Here is a 17,118-nt window from a genome sequence, read left to right as displayed (position 1 = left end):
AATTAAAAGGAGTAGTTCACCCTCAAAATAACTTATTTTTCTATTGATTACTCATGCTATGGAGACTTGAGTTCAATAATATTCTTTTGTATTTGTCACATTGCTAAGACAAAAAAATAGATTTTAGTAAATTTACCCCCATTGATTCCGGATGGGGACCCAAATGCATTTGGATCAATGGAGGTAATTTAATTGTTATCAAATTATTGTCTTAGGAATGCAACACAAACTCAAAGATATTATAGAATTATAGAAGTCTCCATAGCATGAGTAATCAATAGAAAAAAAAGTCATTTTGGGGGTGAACTACTCCTTTAAGTTTCGAATTTATCTGTGTAACAATGAAGACTCGTTTTTCAAGGTGTTAAAGAAACAATGCAGTGAACTTTCTTTTACATTAATTATTTTTATACTAATGTTATGTTAACATTCAAATCTTAAGTGTTTCGCCAACTATTTGGGGGCCCACTAGCAATACCCAATCTTCATCATACAAGACTGTCGCACAAAACTAGTGAAAATAGCGGTGCGAGGCGTTGTGTGCTTGTAGATCTGCTGTTTTCACTAGTTTAAATCATTTTTAAAATGATAAATACAAAACAAACGGTTTTGGACATACAAGGTTTCCACCCGACAACAACAAAATGGAACCATGCCGTCAGGACTGTGGTACACTGCGTGCACGCGCACGCACACACACACACACATACACACACACACACACACACACACACACACACACACACACACACACACACACACACACACACACACACACACACAGATGATGTGAGGTGCCCTCTGACGAGTACAGAAGTTAACCCCACACTAATGTTGCTATTTCTGATCAAACACACTTGGCTTTTCGTGTGGGTTGTGACTCAACGCATCGCTGTGAATGGACTCTCCGAAGTGGTTTGCGATTGCTCAAGAGTTAAATTAAGCAGAAAGGCCTTTTGGCATCCCCAGCATTTTTGCTCAGAGATGACTTCATTGTATGCGGAGAGCTACAGTGAAGCAACAGCAGCTCTTAACTCTTAACACACTTGGCAGCAGTGTGAACTTTGTCGACTAAAACCATGGCGAAAAATGTTCGTCGACTACCTTTTTTCACTGATGAAAACTAAATAAAATCGTACACTATGATGACTAAATATTTATTGGCATTATCGTAGAAAAGGAAAACCTAAAATGTTAAGGAGGGACGAGTGGAGAAGAGATCCAGTAGAACTGGAGAACATTTCGTTTTATGCTTGGTTGCGTGTAAGTGTCTATTCTCGGCACACAGCTACGTATCAGCCATTGCGACACCATCAAGGCCAACAAAAAGTTTTTGTTGACTAAATCAATGTAGATTTAGTTGATTAATATAAATATAATATTTATACTGTATTTAGTATGAATAGACTACTACAAACATTTCAAATGACTAAAATATGACAAAAACGAAATGGAATTTTATTCCATGTTAAAATAATTTACTTCTTCTACTTAAGTTGCTATATTAGTTTAGATATATTGTGTAAGATAAACACTGTAAAGATTTATTATCAGTTAAACCTGGAACAGCTAAAAACTATTTTCACTAGTGGTTCTCAAAGTGGGGTCCTGGGTCCTTGAGGGAGTTCCAGGGGGTCCCCAGATAAATGGTAGTTAGGAACCAAATAGAACTTTATGGGTCTGTAACTCGGTGAACAAATGGAACCAAATGGACCTGTTCCATTTGTACTCTAGTATTTTAACATTTAATATAAATTGGGGTCCCAGTGATATAAATATAATTAAATGGGTGTCTGTAGCCTAGTGTATTTAGAAATCCTAGTTCTAAGTTCAAACATTAGCCAAATTGTAAAATAAATATAAGAAATAGGCAAACATTTTGAAAATAGCCGATCTACAAGCTCACAGCGCTCGAAAACATTGTATTGAGGACTCATAAAACTTTTCTGGGACCCATTTGAATGACCACCTGTGGGTCCCGGGACCCATTACATTGAAAACCTAGTAACATCACTGACACATACATGAAAATGATTAGAAGCAAGCGTGACATGGACACTGTGTGAACAGGCTTAAATGAAATGGAGCTATAAAGAAAAATGTATTAAAAGGTGAATAAAGTATCGGGTGCCCGTGGGCCTAGTGGTCAAGGCGCATACCACATACTAGGCTATGACCTTTGCCACATGTCATTCCCCATCTCTCTCCCCATTTCCTGTCAGTCTACTATCCTATCAAATAAAAGCATAAAAAGCCCACAAACAATTCTTAAAAAAAAAAAAAGAAAAGTGAATAAAGTATTGTTGGACTAAGCCCTGGTGAAAAGCTGATCACAGTGATGTGCTGCTGGTAACTTGTGCGCTGTTAGAAAGAGATGGTGGACAACTGCTAAGAGACGTTTGAATCCAACCACTAGTTTTCTTTTGCCGGACCCCCATACAGTATGACAACTTGAGACCTACACTGTCTGTTCTCTGGGATTAATGGCATCTGACTGACTCTGCCCAACTAGCTGTCATGGACAGCTGGCACTGTTCTGTTGCGGTTAGAGCAGTGGCTCCCAAAACCTTTCAGGTCGAGACCCAAAATAGAGTTTAGACGTTTAGTCGTCCTTGCCGGTTCGAACATATGTGGTCCGAATTATGTGCAGTTTGGGTTATGGGGTGTGCACAGTATAATGAGGGATTGAATGTAGGAGCCTCAGAAGTCGTTTTGGAGAACCCAGAACTCAGTGATACTGAAACACATCACATGCTGAAACACTGTTTCAGCAAGCGTCTATTAGTGATGTCAGTCATCTCAAACCTTGGGCACTGTTTCAGCATGCGGCTGTAACCTTTGCGGTGACGCATACGCAGTACAGGTGGCAGTATCAGTGATGTCAGTTATCTCCAAATTTGGGCACTGTTTAGTATCAGTGATGTCAGCATGCGTGTATATCAGACAGACATTGGACAGAAGGACATTAACTGGGTTTGAGCACACGCCTTTCATGCGGAAGGTTGTACGTTCGAACCCTGGCCTCAGTTGCCTGGGTTTGACGTCAGCAAGGGCCATGCGGGCCAACGGGTCCCTGACGCCAAATCAACGTCTCCGGACGTAAAAACTGTTTACGATGTGTCACTGTTGATCACCTGTACACTGTATATCCATTCATACTGTATAGACAATGGATCTGTATCCAGTATATTCATCGGTTATATATGTACAGTATATACGTGTTGATAGTTATTGATAGAATATACTGTACATATGTTTATTCCGACAGACACAGTGACTGGTGTTAAACGCAAGTTTATGGATTTTGTTTCATCTTTATTTCTCTATCTTACCTGCACATATCCTGTTTCACGTTTTACTGCTGTTGCTATTAGAGCACCCGAATTGTCCCCACCGGCATCAATAAAGCATTATCTTATCTCTACCTTGTCTTATTTGTGTCTCTCTTACACTGTACTTCTCAGTTGCCAAACTGTCTCTCTCATTTGAAGAAAATAATAATCGGAATGGACTGTATCCTGCCAAAAATCCATACCACCCTCCTTCAGACTGTTCAAAACGGCCCCTGATAATAAGTTATAATTACCACAGAGGAAGGAGTTTGCCAATCTCACAGCAAACTGCTTCATAGCAAGCATTGTCATCACCTGCCTAATGAACTGACAGGATTCAACAGTGCCCTGGCTGGCGCAGCTCTTAGCATTGCCCTACACGAAGTCGGGAAACAGAGCCAGGCATCTGTTTTGAGGTGTACGTTTCTAATGATTGATCTCGGGCGGAGAGAGAAAAAGCGCCAGTGAAGTAATTTACTGGGCTGCTGAAGTGTTTCCGTGTTACCAGCAGCCACTGTAAACATGTAGCCTCGCTCTTATTAACTGCTGTGTATGTTTTTGTTCGCTCGCCGTCAACAACACCACTGGCGAGCGAGGACTCGATATCGAGAACGATGCAGTGGACAAGGGTCACCACAGAGGCAAAGTGACAGACCGTGCATGTACATGAGAAACCTAAAATAGAGACACATAGGGAATGAGAGCCAGAGTCAACACACAGGGAAATGCCTACTTTTGTCGCTGGTTGATTATGAACGAATGAACAGTTAATCATTCGACCGTCATGTCCACAGATCTTAAACAGCGACAGTAAAACCAATTACCCTAAACGTCTGAGTCACCCACGTGTGCTGTAGTGTAAACGGTATTGTGGGCCTATAGTTGCAAACAAGAACTGTGAAAATAAACAGTACTGCAATGTAAAAATCAACTTAGTCACACTCACACATAACAGGGTCATTCAGCCATCCAGGTCATTCTTTAACATACCATATACCTAAAAACATAAAAAGGTACGATGAATAAAGTTGTGTCTTGTTTACAAAGTTTTGATATTATACTCTTAAATAATAAAGCATTTAAATTAAATATAGATGTCACATTAATTGAACATATAAAATGTTTGCTTTAGCTAGTAGCTATTAGGTTTGCAACTCAAAATAATTAGTGTGGCCATCTTATCAGCAGTTTTCTAAATCTATTTCTGTTACTATAGGGAAAGTACAGTAGTTAGAATTGGAAAGACAAAAACAAACTCATTCTTTTTCTCTCCGACACATGCTGTGGTATAAAGTAACTAAGTACATTTACTCAAGTACTCAATTTCAAGGTACTTTACTTACTTTACTTGAGTATTTCTGTTTATTTATACTTCTACTCCACTACATAACAGAGGCATGCTTTTACTCCACATTTATTTGATAGGTTACTAGTTACAAAACCTCTATCCTTGCTATCCAGCTATTCCAAAATAGCCGATCTATAAGTCACAGCGTGTCATATTGCAATGTGTTGTGAGCTTGTAGGTCTGCATTTTTTTAATGCCAGACATCTTCCAAAAATGTGTACTTCTACTGTACATTTGGTAGGGCCTACTTGTATGTTTTGCTGCCGAATATCTTGGTACTTTTACCCAGGTAAAATGTGGAATATGGTATTTCTATTTGTAAAAAAAAAACTATTTCCTACATTGTGGCATTGATACTTTTACTTAAGTCAAAAATCTGAGTATTTCTTCCACCATTGGTCACATGCGATAAACGTGTCTGGCAAAGTCTCTACTACTACAGGAGGAGTAGAAGAAGAAGTAGTGGAGGGAGGAGGAGAGAGAGGGAGGGAGGGAGGGAGGGAAGGAAGGGCGAATCTCTTTCTACTTTCCGCCCCCGGTGTTTGAAGTCTAAAATCTTTTGCAGGGTTTTAAACATCTGTTTCCAAACTGCCAGCAGCCACTAATTAGGGCTAAAAACAAGACGGGACATCGTGAGAACCCCGGGGTGGGCATGAGGCGACATGCACACCCCGCTAAAAAACCACCACATTCCTCTGCTTAAAGACTGCTTCTCTGAAAGGGGGGGGGGGGGGGGGGAGATGTAGAGGGATAGAGGTGGTGGCGGTGGGTAGGTGGGAGGAAAGCGAGGGAGAGAGATAGAGATAGAGGCTGAGAGAGGGGAGGGGGAGGCATTATTTTGAGGCCCCACCTGTCAGTGTTTTCGGCTTGATTCTGGGGGCTGTGTGTGTGCATGGTGTGTGTACATATAATGTCTTCTGTGTGCATGCAGATCCCCCCCCCCCCCCCCCCCCACATGTGTATGTGTATGAGGTCTTAGAAAGGGTTTGTTGAGGTTTTCTATGCCGTTTGAAGTCATCAAGGTGCGTGGTGTTCTGTAACAACTCTGTAATGAGTCATACTGTGTTCTCTCTCTCTCTCTCTCTCTCTCTCTCTCTCTCTCTCTCTCTCTCTCTCTCTCTCTCTCTCTCTCTCTCTATCTATCTATTTCTCTGCCCCCCCCCCCCTGCCTCTTTCTTCCTCTCCATTAGTCTCTCTATGTCTTACTGTGTATTACATTTCCAGCCCGTGATTGTTTCATTGTGCGTCAGGCTCATTAGAGTGGTGATATACAGCCTGTGGTGGGCTGTGACAACCCTAGTCAGAGTACGTCACTGCAGTCATATATAAAAACCTCATAACTCCAAATTTGGTGTTGAGCGTGACATCCCGTATGGTCCTCTGTGTGGCAAGTTAAAAATCACGTTCCAAAAAAAAGAGTTCTCCTCCATTGCAAACAACTGTACTGGAGATGTATTTTTTTTAGTTGTTGTTGTTGTCTGACGGAAATTAGGTGTAAGCTGATCTGTCCGATAGGTAAGTTGACCGAGGTCCCTTGGTGCTTCACTTATGACCTCTGGCCAAGGTCATCACCGGTCATCGTCGAAACACAAGAGGAGAAGAGGGTTAAGGACATTATTCACCCTGGACACACGCACAACATTTCCTGAAGAATAGGTGGTTTCTTTGATGTGGCCAATGACCTCGAGTCAAAGATCAAAACCTTGGGTCAGAGAGATCAAAGTTTGTCTTGTTTGTCTTGATACCCTATGGCCGTCCATCGGAGAAGACAGCTTTGCTAGGCCAGGAATTAGAAAGCTGGACCTTTCTTGACAATAAAACAAAAAAATATATATTTTTTTATTCCATAGTGTCAGCCCCATATCTTTGGACAAATGTAACTGTAAATTAAAATAAAGCTGATGACAACATTTATATTTACCTTTTTTTTTTTTTCAGCACCTGGCCATTTTTGGGAAGTACTACTATTGTGATTCTCACCTGGAACGATTGCTTTCAGTGTCTTCAAACATTAGCCTTCATATCGTCGTTGTCGGGTGAAAACCTTGTATGTCCAAAACAGTTTGTTTTGCATTTATCATTTAAAAAATTAAAACAGCCGATCTACAAGCACACAAGGCCTCGCACCGCGAGGCGTTGTGTGCTTGTAGATCGGCTGTTTTCACTACTTTTGTGCGACGGCCTTGTATGATGAAGCAGGGCTTTACTTTGTGAAATAACGTACCAATTTGAAACTTGGAGATACAAGGTTTCTACCCGACAGTGACGATATACTGTAGGCATCTTATCAATGCATATCCTCTAGAACTCTGATCATGAACTTGCACAAGGTCTGGATGTTTCCTTTAGCACAGTAGCCGCCGCTAAATAAACTTGTTCTGGAAGTTTTTGTTTCAACTCAGATCACATCTACTATTGATGTTGCTTTCCATGTCTTGTCTTGTACGTCAAAGCCCGACAGTTTCAAGACACATCCTACTGGCTAATGTGTTTTCTTCTCGCACATAATCAACTACTGGTGCCAAGCGCTAATTCTTGGCAAAACCAGCAGAGAGAAGTGGCCTGCACCACCAATCTCTCTTTTGACAATCACACAAATTCTGTCAGAAACAGTTGATCAAAAGGAGTCCTTCTCTGCCAACGTTCAGTCAATTCAGCTTTTTATGACGGAGAATCGTTATCAGTCATTGAAGTACAGTAACACCTGCCATAAACGGTAATACAAGCAACACTTTGTTATTCTTTAGGCTTATTTATACTGTATGTGTCATCACACTTCAACTGACACTCCCTCCATCCTCATCTCAGGCCTCTAATCACCCATCAAAGATTGATGTATCTCCATTCAGCAAAACCAGGTATCAACTATGTTCCTTGGAATCTATGTACCAAAATAGTAGTAGAAGCAGTAGTACTGTAGTAGTAGTGCTCCTATTAGAATCTAAGACTACTAATTGCGACCGCAGGACGCATTTACTACAAAAACCTGCAGCTCCTGTGCGTGCGTGCATGCGTCAGTCATGCTGTTCTGACATCACAATGTCACACTCATGACTTGACCAGCTCAGCAAAAGGATATAGCTGACCCGTTCTGACATCACAATGATGACTCGAGCAGCTCTCAACGGAACATCAATATTAAGTCCATATCTGGGAATCTGGAATGCCCATATGTGGACATATTTTGTCAGTCTCATGTGGTCTATGACATCAAACATCTATGATGTCAGACGTCAGTCATCTCCATATTTGAGAAAATATGGCCATATTTTGGGCACATTTTGTCCAACTTTAAACAACCAACCAGGTCTGTGCATTCTTATGGTCAAAGTAGATCCCAAGCCAAAGCGCCAGCGCTCGCCCAGCGGATGCGTGCACGCGCCCATGTGCACACTCCCATGTGCACGCGCCCATGTGGCTCCCCCAAATATTTTGGGGGGTCCCCAGATGATTAACTGAATGTGCAATATTGTTTTCTCACTCAACAGTAAACAAACCAACATAAAGTTTAAGTGTATAGAGGGTATCTGCACATTTCTAAAGTGACAATTAAGGACTTTTTAATACCTAAAGAATGACATTTTTTTGTGAAAATAGCAGATCTACATGCTCACAACGCCTCATGACGTGAGGCGTTGTGAGCATGTAGATCTGGTATAAATCACAATAAAACGTGCTATACAAAATCTAATGCCTCAACTCTTAGTGCTCGTCAGGATGGGGGGTCCTCAGTACTAAAAATATGATTATTTTGGGGGTCGCGGCCTGAAAAGGTTGAGAACCACTGACCTAGACTATGCAGATGACATCTGCCTGTTATCTGACCATGTGGAGCAGGCACAACAGCTCCTGGCCAGAGAGGAGACATGAGGGTGCCAAGGCAGGCCTTGGGGTAAATGCCAAGAAAACCTTGTTTATCACCAACCATCCACTTCTAATAACAACAGGAGGCACTGGAATGAAAGTAGTCAGTGACTTCAAATACCTGGGATCATGGGTCAACTCATGCGAGCAAGACATTAAAGTGAGGAATGGGTGCAGGGTTGTGAACAAACACCATGGCCTGTGTGTGGAAGTACAATCTCCCCAGGCAGATTGGACCCAACTTCAGCTCTTTCTCTGTGACTGTAGTGTCTGATCTGTGGCTGTGAATGCTGGACCCTAAAGTCTGCCCTTCATAAGTCCCTGGATGGCTGCCTGCAGTTCATATAACAAAAAGGTGGCTCGCAACTCACTTTTAGTAGCTCCAATCTTTATTTATGACAACAAAGCAGCATGAATAAACGTTTCGACCGTTTTGGTCTTCCTCAGTATAATACAGTATAATACATATCGCAGGGTTGTTAGGGTTACTTTTAAAAAGGAATCCCCTACAGTTACAAGTTAGTTGCAAAGAAAATGTAGTCAGTAACGTAATCTGATTATCACAATTTAAAAAGTAACTACTAGTTACTTTCAGTTACTTTTGGATTACTGTTTAGCAAAACTCTCAAATTAAATAAAACACGTTTTACCATTGATAACTAGACAAGAATATTGAGCCAATGAAATTAGGAAAAGGACAACAGAATCTTACTTAAGCGAAGTGGCAGTACTTAACGCTGATTCGACTTGATTATTTTATTGTTTGGCGTTATAACTTATTTGTAAAATTGATGAGGGCGAAGGGGAGAATGTAATCCAGCATGTAACCCCCATCATTCAGATCCGTTACTGTAATCCAGATTACACATTTTAAAAAGTATCCTGAGACTTTACAAGTTACCTGTTTTTTGTAATCTGATTACGTAATCCTGTTACATGTAATCCGTTACTTAACAACCCTGTACATATGTCCACTATGGCCTTGTCTCTGGACAAGAAACATATCCTATGAACTGTTAATTGAAACGTCATCCATTGACTGATGAAATGACCATACTTATACTCATGTCAAAACATAATTTGTCAGAGAGAGCACGAACCATTGATTATTCTGTTGTACCTTTGTCTTGAATACTCTCTCTCCATAGTAAAACATTCCATTCTCACTCTGATCACTCTCCTGTCTTATTTCTGTGTGATGGATTATTGTATCTCATATGGGAATAAGAAGGTGTTGTTGTTTACAAATAATATTTCCATCAGTGGTACTCATACAACTGCTAGTAATATGACAACACTGTTTTTACTAGTACTACTACTCAGCTGCTGCCACTGCTGCTGGGATGTGTTGCTGCCGAGCTTGGGTGACTCGCTCTGCATTTGTGTTTTGTCTGCATAATCAAGGAAACCAGAAGTAAACTGATGGACAGATACAGGCCCAAATTACACAGGAGGAAGCAGTGAACAATGAGCAATTTACAGTCTGTGCTCCACCACAGTGCTGGAAGCCATCAGAGCTTATCACTGTCATTTACATCTTTCTCTTCCATTGCCCAAGGGGGTAAATAGCCCACACAGTAAAATGCTCTGTGTTCATTTAACTCTGAGAGGGTACGAAAACTACGAATGTGACCAAATGGACCCTCCATTTGGTTACATTAGTGAACTCTCAAGAGTTAAAAGTTGATCAATTAACAATGAGGATTTTGCGGCGTACGGCCAATTATTAGTTAGTGCACGTTCATAATAAGATCATTTAATAATTTAGTCACAAAACACTGCCAAAGGGACATTACAGGCAGGATGCAGGTTAAAAAGGGTGACTTTAAATAGGATACCATAAAAGGTACAGCATCTTGCAATGGGCCTGGTGTACAAGATACACTACACCTCCAAGATTCCCATGTACCTGACAAACTACTTCTTAAAGGTCAAGGATGTTCACGACCACAACACCAGAGGCAGCTCCACTAATCATCATCAACGTAGATTTAACACTAAACAAGGCTCTAACTCGTTCTCCTGCTACACCATCAACATGTGGAACGCCCTTCCTCAAGCCCTAAAGGAGAGCAAATCCCTAGCCTCCTTCAAAATTGGTATGAAAAGTCACCTTCAGACAGCTGCTACCCGTGACTTGTAAATAGACTAAGCCCCCATGCCCCCCCCCTTTTTTATTATTCTTTTTTCTGCCTTTGTATTTGATGTTATGCTTTTGAAACTAATATTATCCTAGATAAAGTACTATGTTCTATCCGTCTGTCTTTCAATGTTATATGAGATACTTAAAGTGTGGTTCCTGTGGAAATAAGCCTCGGCTTTCTAGGATCTCCTTTTAGTTGACCTTGTACCAGTGATTTGTACTGTCATGAAACTGTACTTTTTTCTATTGCAAACTTCTAATAAATTCTTCAATCAATCAATCAAAGGTTGAAATGTCGTGACTAGTTGTTTGCTGCTGGTTGGAAAGCAATTTAAAGATCATCATCGGTGAGTGAACGTTAAAATGTACAACATTACATCACTGAAGAGCAAACTAACAAACATTGTACCTTGCTGAAGTTTGTTCTTGCAGTTCTTGCACCTCCAACTAGGGATGGGACGATACGCGATATTATCGTTTATCGTGATAAAAAAACACTCGCGATAATCGTATCGTGGAGATTTAATTTATTGTGAAATCGTCCTCCGTCATGCACTGGGATCAATTCACCTTTTATTTGCCGAGCTGCATATCCGGTACCATTAAACCCTCTATAATTGGTAAAAGGTAATTATAATAAACGTAGGCCTACTTGAAACAAGTCTTTTTTTCACTCTCTATCAAATGTCTTTGCCAAAAAATAGCCGATCTACAAGCTCAAAACGCGTTGCAACGCGACACGTTGTGAGCTTGTAGATCTGCAATTTTTTGGCAAATGTTCCCCCCCAGGATAATGGATTTTGATTATCGCAATAATATCGTAAATCGCGATTTCTTTTGTCACAATAATCGTGATATGAAATTTTCATATCGTCCCATCCCTACCTCCAACATTTTCCAAGCTGACATCACCGCAGAGACACCAATGCAAACGTTGCATGTGACTGGTCAGACACTTAATGAGTTTGTGATTGCTTGTGAACAGGGGAACATAGTGGATGGAGAACAGTGGAGGACATGGGAACATAGTGGATGGAGAACAGTCTAGAACAGTGGCGAGGTCAAAGCGGTGATATCGGAGGCCGTCAATTGCGTATGGCAAGGTATGTAAATTCATAATGCCTGTTGCTAAGGTATGGCACGCGCGAAGGCATGCATGTAAGACACCAGTCATGTTGCCATACCTTAGCTTTTGCTGAACTGACGCCACTGGGTGAAATTGAGCATGCATAAATAGCCAGCAACAAGACGCTTGATTGGACAAGAGCTATGGTGACCTCTGCAACCTCTGATTTAAAGCAGGGGATTCAATATAATCTTGTCATATTACCATATAAGTACAATTTCAGAGCCATTATATTGTATTTTCATGCCACAGAAAGTGAAATTATATGTACATAATACTGTATGCATATGCAGGCACTGTATATCAAGAGTGACTCAGCAGACATTTGATGCAGGCCCTTCTGCACTGGCTGCCCTCTCTCTCAACGTCTTTAAAGTAACATGGATCAGCACGGCCAAATTAACTCATGTTTGGATTCTAATAATGCTCATATAACATAAAGGACTCATTCTGTTGTTATTCTGCAAGGCTTCAACTGTCAAGTAAGTACTGGTAACAGCCTGGGGAGCTTAGACAGACCCCCCTCACACACACATATACACGCACACACATGCACACGCACACACATGCACAGGGGTGTCGCACCAAATTCTGTGCCCTGGGTACAAGGATTCACTGCGGGCCCCCCATGAATGTTCTTCATTGGGGAAGGGGGTTAACCAATTTAGAATGGGAACGCATTATTTTCTGCTTTAACTATTGAAAAATAGCAGATAAACGAGCTTGTAGATCTGCTATTTTTGAAAAATCGTGAACATTTATGCACGTCTTTGAATATTTCATATTTCCTTATATGTTTTTTTGAAAAACGTATGTTGCTCAAACCTTTTCATGTGAAGGACCATCAAAATTACATGTTTTTGGCAGAGGACCCTCATCTCAAAACATGTTGTTCCAGGGACCCCCCCAAGAAGCAAAATTTGAGTTGCAAATGTTCGGCAAAAAATACATATATTCAAAGATTTGCACACATTTTCACGACTTTTCAAAAATAGCAGATCTAGAAGCTCGCAGCGCGGCACTCGGTGCTGCGCTGTGAGCTTATATATCTGCCATTTTTCAATAGCTAAAGTATTAAATAATTAAGGCACCTCCTTGGGCCCTAGTAACTCAGTCCCACGTTTCCTTTCCTTGTGACGCCCCTGCACACGCACGCACACAAGCACACATTCCCAATTCAACTCTTGTACACATACAGGCCAAACACATTAAATCAGGATGTAATAATGACAGGCCGGTGTGGATTGAGCCAATAAAGTGACTGTGTTGCTCATTATGACGTGAGCATTGGCCCACAGGCCCTGAACTCACCCACACTCTCCACCTGCTTTACAAGTAAATATGTTTTCCCCTCTCTACAGGGAAGGCCATAGTTTTCCCCTCCACAGTGATGGCCATTGTACAACACTGTGACATGAACCTATATTTATCGTCCACTCGTACTCCAAAATGTTCCAAACATTTCTCCTTGGGGGAGAGAATCAGAACGGTGAACGGTGCGGTAGGAGTGCAGTGTATCAAGCATGAAAGAGGGGAAACATCTTATCTTCAGGACATCTATTCTCTGATGTATACTAGTATAGAGTATATACATAGTATATGGGGCGGCAATGGCTCAGGGGTAGAGAAACCGTCATTAGACCATGGAGGGTCCCCGAAAGGTTTCCAGTTCGATCCTGGGCTCCCCCAGAGTTACATAGTGTCGAAGAGTCCTTGAGCAAGACTCTGAACCCTAGTTGCTCCCGGTGAGCAGCTTGGTGCCTTGCATGGTGTCCTCCGCCATGTGTGTGTGTCTGGGTGAATGTAATGCACAGTCTCTGTAACGTGCCTTGGATAAAGGCTCTACATAAGTGCACCATTTACCATTTTTCAATACATCTATTCCCTGCTGTATAGTATACAGTGTATAGTAGAATGTATATCATACTGCATAGACAGACAGACAGACAGACAGACAGACAGACAGACAGACAGACAGACACTGTAACTTATTTGGTAATGTTGACTTTAGATAGAAAAATGTTCTCTTGCCTGAAGCTTTAAAAAAAAAAAAAAAAAAAGGATGGGTTTGAAAATGAGTCAGCGTTTTCTCTTGGAACTGCTACAGATCAAATATCATCCTTGAATTCTTAAGCACTTAAGCTATATATACTGTACAGTACTGTACTCCAGCCATCAATTTGTCACAAGACAAATGGTGAAAATGATGCGGTCACTCACCTGCCTGCCGACTTTGTTGTTGTGCAGCCTCATGCGGGCGTGGATGTCCTTGTTGGTCTCACGGGCGTCCAGGAAGTCCCGGGAGAACTTCTCCCCGAACTCCACGTCGGGGCTGCAGCCGCCCCACTCCCAGGAGTCCTGGGGCCCCGGCAGCTCGGCGGGGAAGTGCTCCATGACGCCGTGCACCATGCCCTTCCCCCGGTGGATGGCCTCCACCTAGGGGTGGGCGATATGGTGATAAATATCGTTGAGAGTCGATACAATGTCCCCACGGTATGCCTTTTCAGAGATATAGTATATATCGTGATACAATGAGGGAGCCTTATAAAAGATCCTGTAGAACTGTTAATACAGAGATTCATTGCAGAATTCATTTAATTCTTCATTTAAACCTGCATTTTTGTCTAAATCAGTAGTTCTCAAACTTTAAAATGTCAAGGTATCCCCAAAAGGAACCCAGAGAGTCCCTAGATCCCACATTGAGGACCGCTGGTCTAAATGGTCTGTTAGTCCTTTTTCTTTTAGTTTTTGTTACCTTGTACTGTAGGTGGCTGTAATGTTAAGAAACTTGAAAAATTACCATAAAAACCAACATGAAAAAGAATTGTGATAAGATTGTGTATCGTGATACAGCTTGGGAAAATATTGTGATATTGTATCTTTCCATATCGTCCACCCCTACCTCCACCTGCAGCCGGTGGTGTAAAAGTAACCAAGTACATTTAGGGGCGGCATAGCTCAGGGGTAGAGAAACCGTCATTAGAGCAACAAGGGTTCCCAAAGGGTTCCCAGTTCGAGCAGTTAGCAGGTTTGTGCCTTGTATGGTTTCCTCCACCATCGGTGTGTGAATGGGTGAATGTAATGCACAATCTATGTAAAGCGCCTTGGATAAAAGCGCTACATAAATGCACCATTTACATTTATTGAAGGGCTGCATTTATGTAAAATTTTGAGGTATTTGTACTTTACTTGATTATTTCCAGTGTCCAATGCTTTTACTTTTGCTACGCAACGTCTCGGATCCAGATATTGCACTTTTACTCCTCTACATTTATTTGAACACTTTTAGTTACAAGTTACTTTGCAGATTTGGAATATTATTAAAATCACACCCGTGTGAACTGAGCGGTGGTCGTGGAGGCTGTGCAACAGCACTACTGGGTGGGTGCAGCGGGGTTAGTGTGCTTTACAATGCTGTAGTTTCTTCACACACTCTAATTTATTTGACCCTAAAACATTCAGTTTGTTAATAATAATAATAATACTTGACCACACATGCTGACCCACCCTTCTCCCCTGTGTGTGTGTGTGTGTGTGTGTGTGTGTGTGTGTGTGTGTGTGTGTGTGTGTGTGTGTGTGTGTGTGTGTGTGTGTGTGTGTGAGAACAACAGCGCCCCTCCCTTAACATGTGTGGTCAGAAAAGGTACTGCAGGCTTGAGGCTACATACACGGACGGACGGCCGGACGGCCGGACGGACGGACGCATACACACACGGCCACGTATAGGAGACGGTGTGACCACCGCTCAAAAACATACATTAACCACTTCAGCCCTAGTAATACATTTTGGCCTTTTGAAAATAGCCGATCTACAAGCTCACAATGTGTCGAGTCTTATCCACAACTTTCCAACATCCCATCGTGCATTGCGCAGAAGGCGAGCGGCATTTCCGGCGTCGCAGCCTAGTGTGATCTACAAGCTCACAACGGTTGCATCTGCGACGCGACGTGAGCTTGTATGTCTGCTGTTAACCGGAAGTGTTCCGCAGATAATGCTACAGTAAAGTCTTGCGGAAACAGGTGGATACATTTGAAAATTTGAAATGGCATTTTGACACCAATACTTTTGTACTTTTGCTTGAGTAAATTTTGAATACAGGACTTCTATTTGTAACAGTTGTATTTCTCCATTGCAGTATTGTGAGTACTTTCTCCACCACTGACCTGCAGCCGGTGCAGCTTGATGCGGAAGGCCTCCTCGTCGCCGCGGCGGTTCTCGTCGCAGCCGCACGCCTTCAGCTTGCCCATGGAGCAGGCGTTGGCCACCGCGTGGACCACGCCCGCCGCCGCGATGGCGTACGCAAAGGCGCTCTCTCGGAAACCTTGTGTGGGGGCGGGGGTCACACAGCACAAGGGGAAGAGGAAAAAGCAGGGGTCATCAACATGTCCGTGGCAAATTCTCATAATTATTACTTAATTACTGAATGTCAAGTCTCCAGGTTTTCTTCAGAACATCTGAGACATATGGCATATTAGGAGCCCGACTAGTACTAGCGCATTTTATATGCAAGGACCCCCATAACTCAGAGTGTACAAATGGAAACAAATGGGCCCTTACGCTCCATTTGTACACTCTCAGAGCTACAGACCTGTTATGGTCATTCAGGGCTATCTCTTTATGTTTCTGGTAATATTATTGATAAATATATATTTTGACAAAAATGTCCACCACAACCCAACATGGCGATGACCCCTGGGGAAAAAGGGGTTGTTGTTATTGTAAAAGGTTAGGGGTCAATGTGACCTTGGCAAGATGTGGCCCCCTGGTCCATGGCATATTTTTGATTAAGGTTAGGTTTAGGTGGTCGGAACACCCGCCACCTCCGCGTGGTCCAAGCGAACACAAAGGAGCGCTCCCTAGCTCCGGTTCAGCCAATCAGAAGCTTCCGTGGGTGGCATTTGCCCAGAACTAACGCAGGTCTGGTAATCACTAAGGGCACCCGGCTCACCCAATTCAAGTGTCAAAGTGTACCAGAGCAAGACACTTAAAAGAATATATATCGTATTTTCTATAAATTACACACCCCACGAAGCCTTCAATTCATGAAGATTGTTTGTTTTTGTTGCATTCTTGAGCCAATAATTTGATCATCATTTACTCAGCGATGAGACAAAAAACAGAAATCTCCATGAATTCAAGGTTTCATGGGGTGCGTAATTGATAGACAATAAGTAATGTTTTGGGTGAACTACTCCTTTAAGCACTAACAGGTCCTGCAGCGCTGATCGTGACGATCTGAGCAGACGTCAGTTGATTTTAAATGAAATTTATAATCAAGTAGGCTATATGTATACTGCTGGCTCA

General features: G+C 42.0%; 1 protein-coding gene across 1 annotated transcript in view; it reads right to left on the bottom strand.

Annotated features, from left to right (window-relative positions):
- Nucleotides 1–17,118, bottom strand: part of wnt10a (wingless-type MMTV integration site family, member 10a) — a gene marked incomplete at both ends in the record, with an annotated part of 50,256 nt that overhangs the window by 16,045 nt on the left and 17,093 nt on the right. The window contains 2 exons of the mRNA XM_080752517.1: nucleotides 14,034–14,249; nucleotides 15,978–16,135. Of these exons, the coding sequence (XP_080608643.1) occupies nucleotides 14,034–14,249; nucleotides 15,978–16,135 (374 nt within the window). The remainder of the gene's footprint in view (nucleotides 1–14,033; nucleotides 14,250–15,977; nucleotides 16,136–17,118) is intronic.

This window comes from Nannobrachium achirus, assembly GCF_963921795.1.
Source record: "Nannobrachium achirus genome assembly, chromosome: 22".
In the NCBI taxonomy this organism is placed as follows: domain Eukaryota; kingdom Metazoa; phylum Chordata; class Actinopteri; order Myctophiformes; family Myctophidae; genus Nannobrachium; species Nannobrachium achirus.
Note: the sequence above shows the minus strand (reverse complement) of the source record. Positions and strands in the feature narration are given on the sequence as shown.